Source organism: Macadamia integrifolia, chromosome 10 (genome assembly GCF_013358625.1).
Source record: "Macadamia integrifolia cultivar HAES 741 chromosome 10, SCU_Mint_v3, whole genome shotgun sequence".
Taxonomy (NCBI): Eukaryota; Viridiplantae; Streptophyta; class Magnoliopsida; order Proteales; family Proteaceae; genus Macadamia; species Macadamia integrifolia.
The window spans coordinates 29,890,205-29,902,666 of NC_056566.1; the positions used below are offsets into that span (position 1 = coordinate 29,890,205).

A 12,462-nucleotide genomic window follows, 5' to 3' on the forward strand; every position below is an offset into this window, starting at 1 on the left:
CCCCCCCCCCCCCCCCCCTTTTCTTCCTGATTACCACCCTGATACCATTATCAAAGCAACCTGCCTGCTATGCATCACTTATAGGTCATGAATTAATTTGTTCTCAAAACATGGGATTCGGCCTCTATCCCATTCGAACATTCTAAAAGAATTCAAATCTGAATCGATGAAACCCCATAAATTGGAATCTAAAAGAAGATATAAATATTTTCACAAAAACATCTCAAAAGCAATCACAGTTTTAATACTCCTCAAACCATATCTTGATTCTAACATCCATCTACAGGCTCCTCTGACACTCAAGGGCATCATATCACAGAATTGGAAATAGCACAGACCAATGGCTTCACTCCTGTTATACTCCTGTTACCCACATCTTAAACTTCGCTCTGCACAATTGGATCATGCGTACTTTGAAAGCTGATTCTACAAATTGGGGTTTTCAGACACAATTTTGTCCTTCAATACTAATGAATTAATGATGATTGACAAATAAGATCCAGTGTAAACTCAAGCAGGTTTCCTGAGACTGTTCAATAAACTATGCAGGCCCAAAAACTACAAATCTGACTTTAACAATGATCTCAAGCTTTGTATTTCACTGTTATAGCTCAAAAACTGTTTAAATACTTCTCTGTGGAAGACACATCCACCATACCATTAAATCTTAGCAAGGACAAGCAACATTATATTCTTCCCTGGTTCATTCTCTGATATTGATTCAAGATAGAAGTGTGATAATTGATGTATGAAGGTGAGATGTGATACTGGTCTTCATTGTTCGGCACTAGGTGTCAGTGGCTGAAAGGCTTTCAGAGGGTTCAAGATGACACCATCTATGAGCCCATACTCTTTAGCTTCTTTTGCACTCATGAAGAAATCACGGTCAGTGTCCTGATTGATCTTCTCAAGGCTTTGGCCAGTGTGGTAGGAGAGGTACCCATTTAAATTAGCCTTGTGATGCAGCATCTCATTTGCCTGGGAAATAACATGGTCACTGGTTACTACTGCATTCTTTAAAAAAAAAAAAAAAAAAAACTTGCTTCAAGGTAAATTAATTAATAAACTGACGTGGTAGCAAGTGTCAGCTATTACTCCTGTATAACAATGGTAAAACCAAGGAACATGGTGCACACATAAGATATAGAGCAAACCCAGACTACACCAAAACAAAAACATCCCAAGCAAATGTCAGGCAGTTGTTCATCCATTACTATAATAATGATGTTAGAAGTAACGAAATGGTGTTCATGTAGGGGAATCCCAGGCTCCGCCGAAGAGATCTCCAATGCTAGGAATTATTTTCATAGCATTAGGGGAGGACCCATCCAAACCCTGCTGGATGGTTAGAACATAGCATGGGCATGTTTCATCTATAAGAGATCCAAACATTAGCCCTCATCAATTAAATACTTGAATATGTGCTGCAGCTCATGTTTCATCTAAAGAGATCCAAGGCTGAAGAGGTGGGATCGAGTGACAAGAAAGGCTTATGGAATGCAGAATTTACATGGGCTCGACAGAAGAAATTTGGAAAAAGAGGTATTTCACTTGGGGTAAGAAACAATAATGAAAAAACAGAGAGTATTGTAGATAAAGAAAATACAAACTTGGGTTCATTAATGAGAGGAAAGGAAGAGATTGGAGAGTGAAATTCAAGCTAATTCTGGTAAAACAGTGAGAACCACTTTGTGAAGGTAGAAAAGAATCACAAAGCCAAAATTTGATTGAGTTAGCACCAAAAGGATGCAAACCCAGTGCGTTGTGGTTGTGGAAAAGAAAGGCTTTTGATATCAAATAAAAGGAGAGGAACTTACTAGGAATTTAGCATAACTCAAGTCCACAAAGAATCACTTCAGAATTCAGAATTCAGAACATTTTCTTGTTGCTCTTTAATTGATGTCCCCAAAACATAGTACTTATCCATTAAAGATTTGAAAATGTGTTGCTGCTAGGCTTGCTTATGCATCTTCCAAAACAGATACAAAGATGGTGATGAAGAGGGATCAAGGGAAAATGGATGAGTTCTTGTAGAGTAATAAATCAATTACAGAAGCAGACAAAAAAATCAGAATTGGACAATTTTATATAAGAAAATAGAAAGTTGTTACATTGCTATAGAAGGAGAAGGTTTAAGAATCAGCTCTAGTCAATTCTGGAAACTTAAAGTTCTCTAACTGATAGCCATCTAAGAACATGGAAAGTCATCACAGAGCCAAGTTTGATGGGGTTAGCACAAGGAGTTGAAGGCAATAGATTATGCATTTCTTAAAACTACGTTGACTATAACTTGAATATGTTCAAATTTCAGAAGGTGGCTAGCTCCTGGGAGGAGTCTTTTATGTGGTAGTGAATATATCAGAGAAAAGAAAGGGGGGAGAGAGGACCACAGGCTCTTGCCTCTGATTGGAATAATTTTCTGGAGATGTGACATTTTGATTCACAGATAAAACGTTCATGCTGTTTTCATATCTTTCTTGTATATGATGCACAGCAAAAGATACAAACAAGAGTGTAACTTGTATATTATTTACACACTTGCTTTATTAATGAAATTTTTTGTTGTTGCGGGCCCAAAAGAAACACTAGGTTGAGTACCTAAAACAATTAATACCATCTGAAATAATTAGATTTGGCAAAAAGGTAATGTGGTTTGAGATGGGATTAAAAGAATAGGTAACTGCGTTGACATCTTGAAATAAAATAAGGACCTGGGCCCTAGGGCTTCAGAATTAATTTCCTTTCAAAAATTGGGAGATGGTCAAAGAGGAGACCTCAAGGTGTTTCACAAATTCAATGACAAAAAGGAATTGTTGCAACATTAAGAACTTGACATTATTGCCCTCATTCCCAAGGGAGGGCAAAAAAAAGGAAACACAAAAAGAAAATGTTGAATCACCCCATATGGACTCCAAACTAATCAATTTGGTAAGAAGTGCATAAAACTTTATGGGAGAAGGAGTGGGGGAGCAAACCGATGAAGAATGTGGAACATAATTCATCAACATGGGGGCAGAGAGTAAAGAGATAGAGGCAGAGAGAGCTAGCGTAGTCTACACCACTTGGTCAGAGGGACTTTTCCCTAAAAATAGCCAAGATACCATCTGAAAATCAAAAGACCATGGAAGCACCATATACAAATAATGAAGTACCTCTGTAAGAGAGTGTTTTTTTTAGATATGTAAATTTTTTATAAGATTTTGATAACTACTGAATCCTTGGAAAGGGGATGCAAGCTTCCAGAGGGGAAAGAAAAAACAAAAGGATCTATCATATGCTTTCACAGTTAGCAGTATTATGCCAGTACTCGATGGGGTTAAACTGTAGTGTTATAAAACCAAGTAAATTCAAAGATAAAGTCAATTAAAGTTAAATTTGTTTCACAGAGGCAGTTTGTAAATAAGTACTTATAAAGGCACTGTGTGATTGCCAATTCTTTGGAATTTAATTCTAGTTTTGGTAGTATTAGGCCTTGCTTGGCAAGTCAGCTGCTTTGAGAGACGTAGAAATAGCTCGCCATGAATTTTAAAATCCAAGAAGTGTTCCCTCCCCCCTCTCCTCTCCCCACCGCCCCCCCCCCCCCCAAAAAAAAAAAAAATCTTTGTGCCATTGCTTGTGGATTCACATCCTATTTAAAGTTGGATCCATAGGTATTTTCTCTCTTCTTTCCCTTCTTCCTCCCTCCTACTTCCTATTTTCGGTTTAATGCTACAGCAGCGTATTCCTACCACGAAACCATTCCCTTTCAGCATTATTTTCTTCATTAAATCAACCATTACATCATCCCCATAACCTCTCCATTCAACCATTAAACAGGTCCACCGTATACGATCAAACCCTAGCCTTGGAGATGGATTTATCTACACGGGCTATTTTTGTCCTTCATTGACAGAACCCACACTAGCACCGTGACCCAACTTCATAAAAACCCTAAAAACAGCGAGTCTAAATTTAAATTCATTCACCATCATTTTCCCTAAATCCTAACTTAATTTAAGCACTCCTAGGGCCCATAGTTTTTAAGGCACTGATGCGGTCTCGAGATTGTAAGGCAGTGCTCCGCCTTGTGTGAAGTGGCGCCTTATGGGTTTTTTTTTACACATTTTAAAATTACTTGATGAAGATTTCAAATATAGATTTTTTATTAGTAGGTGTATGGTTTTGTAAACACTTGAGATGTATAAGATCAGCTTTACTCCACCAAAAATAACCAAAACAAACAAAACAAAAACACGATTCACAAATAGGGTTTGGATTTTGTCAAAGGTTTTAAGAAAGGGCTTTGAGAAGGAATCAAGGAACAAGGAAGAACCACTAATCCAGGCGACCATTTTGCTCCGGCAGCAGTGAGCTTCATTCTTCTTTGACAGGAGTAGAAATATAGTGGATGACCTTAGGGCTTAGGCACTCATTTTGGCATCATAGAGGTAAGTATAATAAATATTTGTATTTTTTATGTCTTCTTTTCTTTATATTTATAATTTTGTTTCATAATTATGTATTTATATTATATGTTAATATGTTATGATGATTGATGATTGATGAAGATAAGCTTAGTTTATTCACTTTAATAATTTGTTTCCTTGATGAATATCTTACATTGGGATGAATATGAACCTTTAATATTTATTTAACAAATGAGTAATAGGATTCAACTAGGATTTGAGCCAAATAGATTCGTTTTATAAAAAAATTACACATGAACGCTTTAGTCAATAAGGCGGCGCTTTATGCCCGCCTTATCGCTAAGGCGCTCCGAAAGACCCTCAAATGCCTCCGTCGCCTTACCGCCTTAAAAACTATGCTAAGATCACTAGGACTCCCTTATTTATTTTTATATCTATATATTTCTACAAACAGAATTAATGTTAGTCCACTCTAGTCTAGTTGACTACTTTCATTAAATACTGCATGCATATGTATGCCTAAGCTATATCAAGAATCACCCCCTAAAACGTACCTAATCCCTATCAGGGAGAGGGGGGGAATCATGCAAAAGCATTTTATGGAGCAACAACACTTACTTGGAACAAAAAGCATGCCCAATAGCCCCCAAGGAACATACCGAATATTTTCCAAGAAGAATAAATTAATAAGGGAAATGGGTTCCCAACTACCATAACATTCCCAATGGAAAGAAGAACTTTACCTGAATGTCGATATCAGTTTGTCCACCTTGAGCCCCACCAAGGGGTTGATGAATCATTATCCTCGAGTTTGGTAAGCTATACCGTTTTCCTTGTTAAGGTTGTGAAAAAAGGACAAGTTCAAAAAGATAAGGGAGAAATTATCAACCATAAAAGAGGAACTTTGTTTTCTGGCAATTAAATTCATAGAAACAACTTACCCTTGGTGCCAGCACTAAGAATGAAAGCTCCCATACTGTTCATCAAAAGAAAATATTAGTAATGGCAATCGATTGATTCAAATGGCAGACAATGAAGCAATCTTAAAGCAAAACATCCATTGTAGCAGTAAAGATGGAAAGAAGTCATCAAAAGTTAAAAATAAATAAATAAATAAATAAATAAATAAAAATAAAAAAATAAAAAAATAAAAAAATCTCATCAATAACCAGATGGGTCCATGCAAGAAAAGTCAAATAGAGTTACTGTAGCCAACACAAGTAGTTGGGCTAAGGATATGGTGATAAGTAGTACCATGGTTCAAGAACTCGAGCGATACCATTGAAATTTTCCACATTTCGACTATATCCCAGGACTCCGATACCATATAGCCTATGACTTTTAAAAGTCACTGGTTTCGACAGGTATCAACCGAAATTCCCACATTTCGACCGAAATGTGGGGAATTTCAAGTGGACCAATGGGTTCGACCCTTTGGGTTGAACCAACCTTATATAAAACACCCTCTCTCTATATTTCTTCTCTGTGAAGTGGGAAACTTAGGAAAACACTAAAGATTTTCCCCTTGTGCCCAAAAAACTTCAATTTAAGCTTGGATCTTCCAAAATCTACCTAAGGTGGGTCATCTTTTGTTGACAGCATCTTTGGATATCCATCCCAACCTTGTGTGCCACATCCACATCCTATCATTGTGATTGAGCCATTCCCCAGACTGGGATACCTAGCTAATGTTGATGATGCATCTTATAGATGGACAATGATGGACTACCAAAACAACTGAGCCCAAAACATGTCATGAGACTCATATGTGGTGCATTCAGAGGAGCGGCTACAACATCTACAATGGTACGCAGCTCGTGGACTAGAACCGCCTAGACACTCTACTTGGAATTGACCTTTGAGTGCTGAGTGCTGAGTGTTGAGACTTGAGACTTGAGAGATAACTCACAATTATGTAATATTATTATTTATTTTGGATCATTTGCATTATGTTTTGTTTGTTTTAAACTTTTATTCATGTATTTCACAATTATGTACTTATGTAGATTGTAGAATACATATAATGTAGACTATGCAGTATAGTTTCAGTCAACGACTCAACGTACATTAGCAAACTTTGGTTCACACCACAAGTATGACTTTAGGTGTTTTTTCCATGAAACTAATTATGTAAATGTGTTAGAAATGTCTAAAACATAATGTACACAAAAAATAGGGGAAAAAAAAACACATTTTGGGTGTCGAAACCAAAGTTTCCATCAAATCATGAAAAATTCCCTGGTTTCCTCGAAATTTCCCACAATTCAACCAAAATTTCGGTCTCCTCAAGGGTCGAAACCCGATACTTTGAACCTTGAGTAGTACAATTTCAAGGTAAGTTGAACTTGCAACCTATACTCAGTTTCACATGAGTTGTTGTATATGTGGCAAAACTAGAAATAATCAACAAATTATGCAAATCACTGAAGGCCTAATCTCTCTCCCTTAGAACGGTGAAGAACTCATTCCACACCTCCTAATAAGAAAGTCCACTAACTACAGCAACTTCAACTCTATCTCCAACAGAAAGAAAATCCAACAGCCCCAACCAGGTCAACTGAAAATTTCAGCACCCAAAAGTCAAGCCCAGGAAATCCTAACGCAACATTCATATCTCTGAAAAAAAAAAAAAAAAAAAAAAACAAAACAAAACAAAACAAAAGCGACTCTTCCAATGCTCAAATTAAGAGCCAATTGTCTCTTGAAAAATAAGAAGAATAAGGACTAGGGAGGAATTGAAAATTAATCCAGTTTAGGAAAGAATAAATGTGGATGCTTTGTCGAACCCACCCTACTAGCCTCTTTGAGGACTTTGCTACAATTCATAATATGTAAGCCTAAATAGATGTGAGCATAATGTGATTTGTGAATCATTGTCTTAGATATTTTAATACAGTCGTATCTCAACTAAATGGGGTCGGCCACATTGATCCTTGCTCTCCAATCAGCTCTATTCGAAGTCATACATGTTACGAGGCCTAAGCTAAGCATGTCTTCCCTCACCACTTTGCCTATTGTTATTTTAGGCTTGCCTCTAGCCCTTCAGTTCCTTCAATCTGAACCAAATCATTCCCAAGGATTAAAGTATCGGTATCGGTTGCCGTATCGGTCGTCCAAAATTAAGATATGTATCGGAAGGTATCGTATCGTATCAGAGATAGGCAAATAAATGGAAAGAAACACTTTTTATATACTTTAAAAAATAGTTAAAAAAGCTATATATATAACATGTACTATACATAAACACTAAATTGAGAGTATCACACTAAGAATCCAAGGTTTTAGTTGGCCCACAAATGTAAAATCCTCATTCCCAACTTTGATTTCCACTTTAGTTAGAAAGAAAAATGGCCAGCAACAACTTTGGAACAAAAACCCCTAAAAAATCGTGTTTTTCTGAAAAATGACCCACCCATCTTGGCCATTATATGACCGTAGCGCACCATATTGATACGTACATACTGTATCGGTATGTGTCGATCGATACATACCGATACACACCGATCCGTACCGATACATACCGAAATGTACAGTTTGCCTCACTTTTTAATTTTTCAGAGTATCGGTGTGTATCGTATCGGTGGTATATCGGTGCATATCAATATGTATCGTAGGATACGTATCGATAAAAAAGGGTTTTAAAAATTCCATGTATCATATCAATAGTATCGTATCGGTATCAGCCGATACAGATACATATCAGACGATACGGTACGATATATACCGATACTTTAAACCATGATCACTCCTCCATATTGGGGAATCCCTAGGCTTCCGTTGAACATGGCCATGCCACCTCAAACGACTCTTGCGTAGCTTATCATGAATCGGAGCTACTCCCAACCCAGCTCTAATATGGTCATTCCTTATTTTTATCCTTCCTAGTTTTACCACACATCTATCTCAACATCCTCATCTCCTCTACCCTTAGTTTATCCATATGATGCTTCCTAACTGTCCAACATTCTACACCATATACCATAGCCGGTCGTATGACAGTCCTATATAATTTTCCTTTTAAACTTTACAAGAAAACGCCGATCACATAGCACTCCAAGCGTACCTCTCCACTTCATCCATCCTATTTTAATCCTCTGGGCAACATTAACCTCTATGATGCCTTCTTTAATTAGGATTGAGCCTAGATATCTAAAATAATCACTTTATGGAATCTCCCTCTCATCGATATTCACCACCTCATCAGCCATCCCTGTATTTTTAAGTTACACACCATATATTTCGTCTTAGTTGTACTTATCTTTAGGCCTTTTGATGCCAAGGTTGATCTCCATAACTCCAACTTCGCTTTAATCCTAGTTTTTGTCTCATCCACCAAAATGATATCATCAGCAAAAAAATACACTAAGGAACCTCATCTTGCATGCCTCTGGTTAAGTCATCCAAGATAAACACAAACAAATAAGGGCTTAAGGTTGATCCTTGATGTAACCCAATTGTAATTGAGAATTCACTACCTTAACCGCTAACAATTCTTACGCTAGTCACCACACCATCATACATTTCTTAAATTATATCCACATATTTACATGACACCCTTCTATTAACAAGTATATGCCAGATTAACTCTCTAGGGACTCTCTTGTAGGCATTTTCTAGGTCAATAAAGATCATATGGAGCGATCCTTCTTGCCCTCTCCATATCTTTTCATGAGTCTCCTAAGCAAGAAAATAGCTTCCATTGTGGATTTTTCAGGCATAAAACCAAATTAGTTCTCCGAAATAGTAATTTCCTTTCTCATATGAGTTTCAATAGTCCTCTCCCAAGGGGCATCAATTGGACACCTATGAAGTCTTTGAAGAAATACTTTACAAGACACAACCTTAGGAATCCAAACTCCAACAATAATGATCCATAATTGTTCATAATGGCAATGTCAGCAAGTCCAGAACCATCCAATCATTTAGATGCCTTCTAAGCATAGGGACACGTACCACATAACCCACAAACCATCACAACGTAATTCACCACCAATCAGTTCCATCCATCTCAATTCTAAAGAGTTTCTGAGAAAGAATGTCTAGGAACATTGCCAGACCAGGCATCTTCCCATAATTTCAGGCTCAACACTGATAAAATCCTCTCTAAATTTTTGTTCTTGTAGAACTATCAACAATCAGCTTTGCCTTCTTTAATAAAAATTTGTTTCAGCAATCATTCTTCAGTACAAAGCGATATTTTATTTCTATCACAAGGTGCCCCACAGCCCCGCAATTCGTCTCTGGTGGATAAAGCATAGGTTGTATTTCATTATTATCATCTTCTTCTTTTTTCTTTGGGTAGAATTATTATCATCTTAAAAGCACAACAGCTTTAAGCCCTTTTAAATCACATCCATGGTCAAATTTTACAAGCTGATTAAGGTGGCCAACCCATTGACTTATTTAGTTGCAAGTGAAAGGCAGTTGGTAGACATGATCATCAAAGATGACAATGTGGTGTTGTTCCAACTTCTCATTTAAGAGGCACACGCATGAAGGCATGCTTGCCAATGGAGAACCGTTGAGGAACATAGTAAAATAAAAAAAAATAAAACATAGAACCTAAAACAAATTGTCATACCTAGCAGCCAGCCCTACACATACAGTTGAAACGTCAGGTCGGATATGCCGCATTGTATCAAATATAGCCATACCTAATGGAAATGACATAGGGAGTCAGGCAGATAAAACCCAAATTTTGAATTTCATAACTCTTTATATGTAAACTACGAGTAGGAAACAACACAAAAATGACAATGAAAATTTTTAAGTTCTGTTACCAGCTGTCACTGATCCTCCCGGAGAGTTCACATACATGACAATATCCTGTCCACAAATTATCAACAAATGCACTAATTGGTCAATCTCTTGCCAAATGCTCTTCTATGATTTCCACTGATTACATAGGAACATACATCCAACCAAACAGAGAATGAAAATTGGAATGCTTAACATTCAAAAGAAGGCCAAGCAGGCTACTAAAGCCAATTATGTCACTCACTGATATTGAAGGATGGTAAAGTAGCAACAGGAAAGACAAACATTTCACTACAATTCATTTTTTGTTCAAAATGAATCATTATCAATGCAACAGGAGTAGAAGCATGAAATAAAAATCTTTCCAGAATTTTAGTGGCCAGCGATGAAGGTTGCTAACCAAATGTTCCTTTTGCTAAGCAAATACACTACAAAAGTCAATCACTACATGCAACAGACTGCATGAAGAAATGGGCACAGGGGACTGGTTAAGTACCAAAGTCCATATGACTAGTGTCTAGCACATAAATCTGGGCCATCTGAACAACCACAGTCAATTTCCTCCCAACCTTTTGTTGGCCTGCCAAAAGTGCCAATTCAAAAGGGCCATGCATCTAGTTCAATCATTTCCTCTTTCAGATACCAGCTATTTCTTACTAATAAGATTGGAGCTAAGGCTACATATAACAAAAAAAAATAGAAACCAGAAATAAGATGTCCCCAAAAACATGAGGGCAAGGTAGGTGAAAATTAGGGAAAATTATAGAGAGCCCATTATTGATAACCTCAAGATTGCTGAACAAATTTTTTTATAGTAACGGTTAACAACACTGTCATTATAGCATTGAGGCGGCTACAACTTTATGTTTGCCCATGCAGATACTATTGCCAATTGAAAATAAATGTAAATATGACGTTTTTAGCAGAACAAAAACTTTCAAGCTCATAGTAATGAAAGAAAATAACGTTCCAGATAACCAAAACGTAGGTAAACAAGGAAAGCACAGAATAGAACCTTTTTCGGATCGACAGCATCAAGATAAAGAAGCTGTGCAACGATAAGATTTGCCATGTCATCATCAACGGCACCTCCACAACGAATAATTCTCTGATTGCATGACGCCCAATAATTCAGTAGGTAAGTGACTGAAAATTCTCATTAGCAAGTAAAAGAAATTCAAATTCAAACCCAATCCCTTACATGGGTAAAGAGCTGGCTAACAACACTCTGGAAACGCTCTTGCACCATAGGAGATGGCCCTTGCCCTCCTTGTGCATAAGCCGGGAAGTGCGGTGAAGATGGAAGTTGCAAATCTTCCCTACAGATTCAAAATCCAAAATTTCTTCAGAAAAGAACCAAAAAAAAAAAAAAAAAAATCAGAACATGAATTGAATAATTCCCTGCTCCCCAAACAAAACAACCTAATTGACCAAATCCCTTGTCGCCGACTCTTCTCCGGCTCCCAGAACTCCTCGGAGTAAACGGCCATCGTCGGAGAACATCTTCGGATAGCTTTCCCATTAGAAAGTGATTTTCTTAATCTCCTGAAAAAAAATTCATAAGAACCAATCAACCAAATCACTGCATTGATGGATATTATCGAAGGAAGATGGATAAATAACTGCTTTGGAACCTGGAAGGCGTGGATTCAATGGGAAGGGAGAGCCTGCCAGATTCAGGGCGAGAAGTAGAGTGTGTGGAGAAGACGAAAGTGTTGACTCTGAGTGCCGAAGCCGACATCGCGACGCAAGAATGCGCCATTATTACGATGCCCTAAGGTTACTCCGCCACTAAATTTTAGTAAAACTTCAGCTTAATCTACCAGAGTTATCCTTGAAAACCTCCCTGGATGGCTGGATCTCCTCCTTCGGTTACGTAAATCTTATCTTCCAAACAGAATGCACAACCGCACTGACGCAAAAGTGCCGCCGGAACGATATGGTTGAAGTTGCGTGAGGACTTGAACCCTGAGCGCGATAGAAAGCAACAAAATCTGGGTCAACTCGGGGTTCCAAACCCGAGGCGTCTACTATGGAACGGTCTGCGCCAGTATGGATCCTCTAAAACGCGGTACAGTGGAACAGCAACGTTCGACTAATCAGTGAATCCGAAAAAGCATCTTTTCTTATTTCAGTCAAGTATTTGCTTCGCTTAGCAGTGTTGGATGCTTTTTCCTCTCACTTGATTGGGCATACTCCTATCAACCCAATCTACTCAATTTGGGTTAGAGCTTTTGAAATTCATTCAAATGATAAGGTTGCTTCATTGAAACTTATAGCAGTAGGTGATGAATTGGAG

The 12,462-nt window shown here is 37.6% G+C and overlaps 1 protein-coding gene across 1 annotated transcript; it reads right to left on the reverse strand.

Moving 5' to 3' along the window:
• Positions 1-452: 452 nt before the first annotated feature.
• LOC122091696 (ATP-dependent Clp protease proteolytic subunit 5, chloroplastic-like) lies at positions 453-12,137 on the reverse strand. Its single transcript, XM_042661766.1, has 9 exons — positions 11,798-12,137; positions 11,586-11,708; positions 11,365-11,482; positions 11,179-11,271; positions 10,187-10,232; positions 9,988-10,060; positions 5,348-5,382; positions 5,150-5,238; positions 453-978 (listed from the first exon to the last, which is right to left on the reverse strand). The coding sequence occupies exons 1-9, from the start codon at positions 11,923-11,925 to the stop codon at positions 775-777; spliced, it is 909 nt and encodes a 302-aa protein (XP_042517700.1). The 5' UTR covers positions 11,926-12,137; the 3' UTR covers positions 453-774.
• Positions 12,138-12,462: the final 325 nt, after the last annotated feature.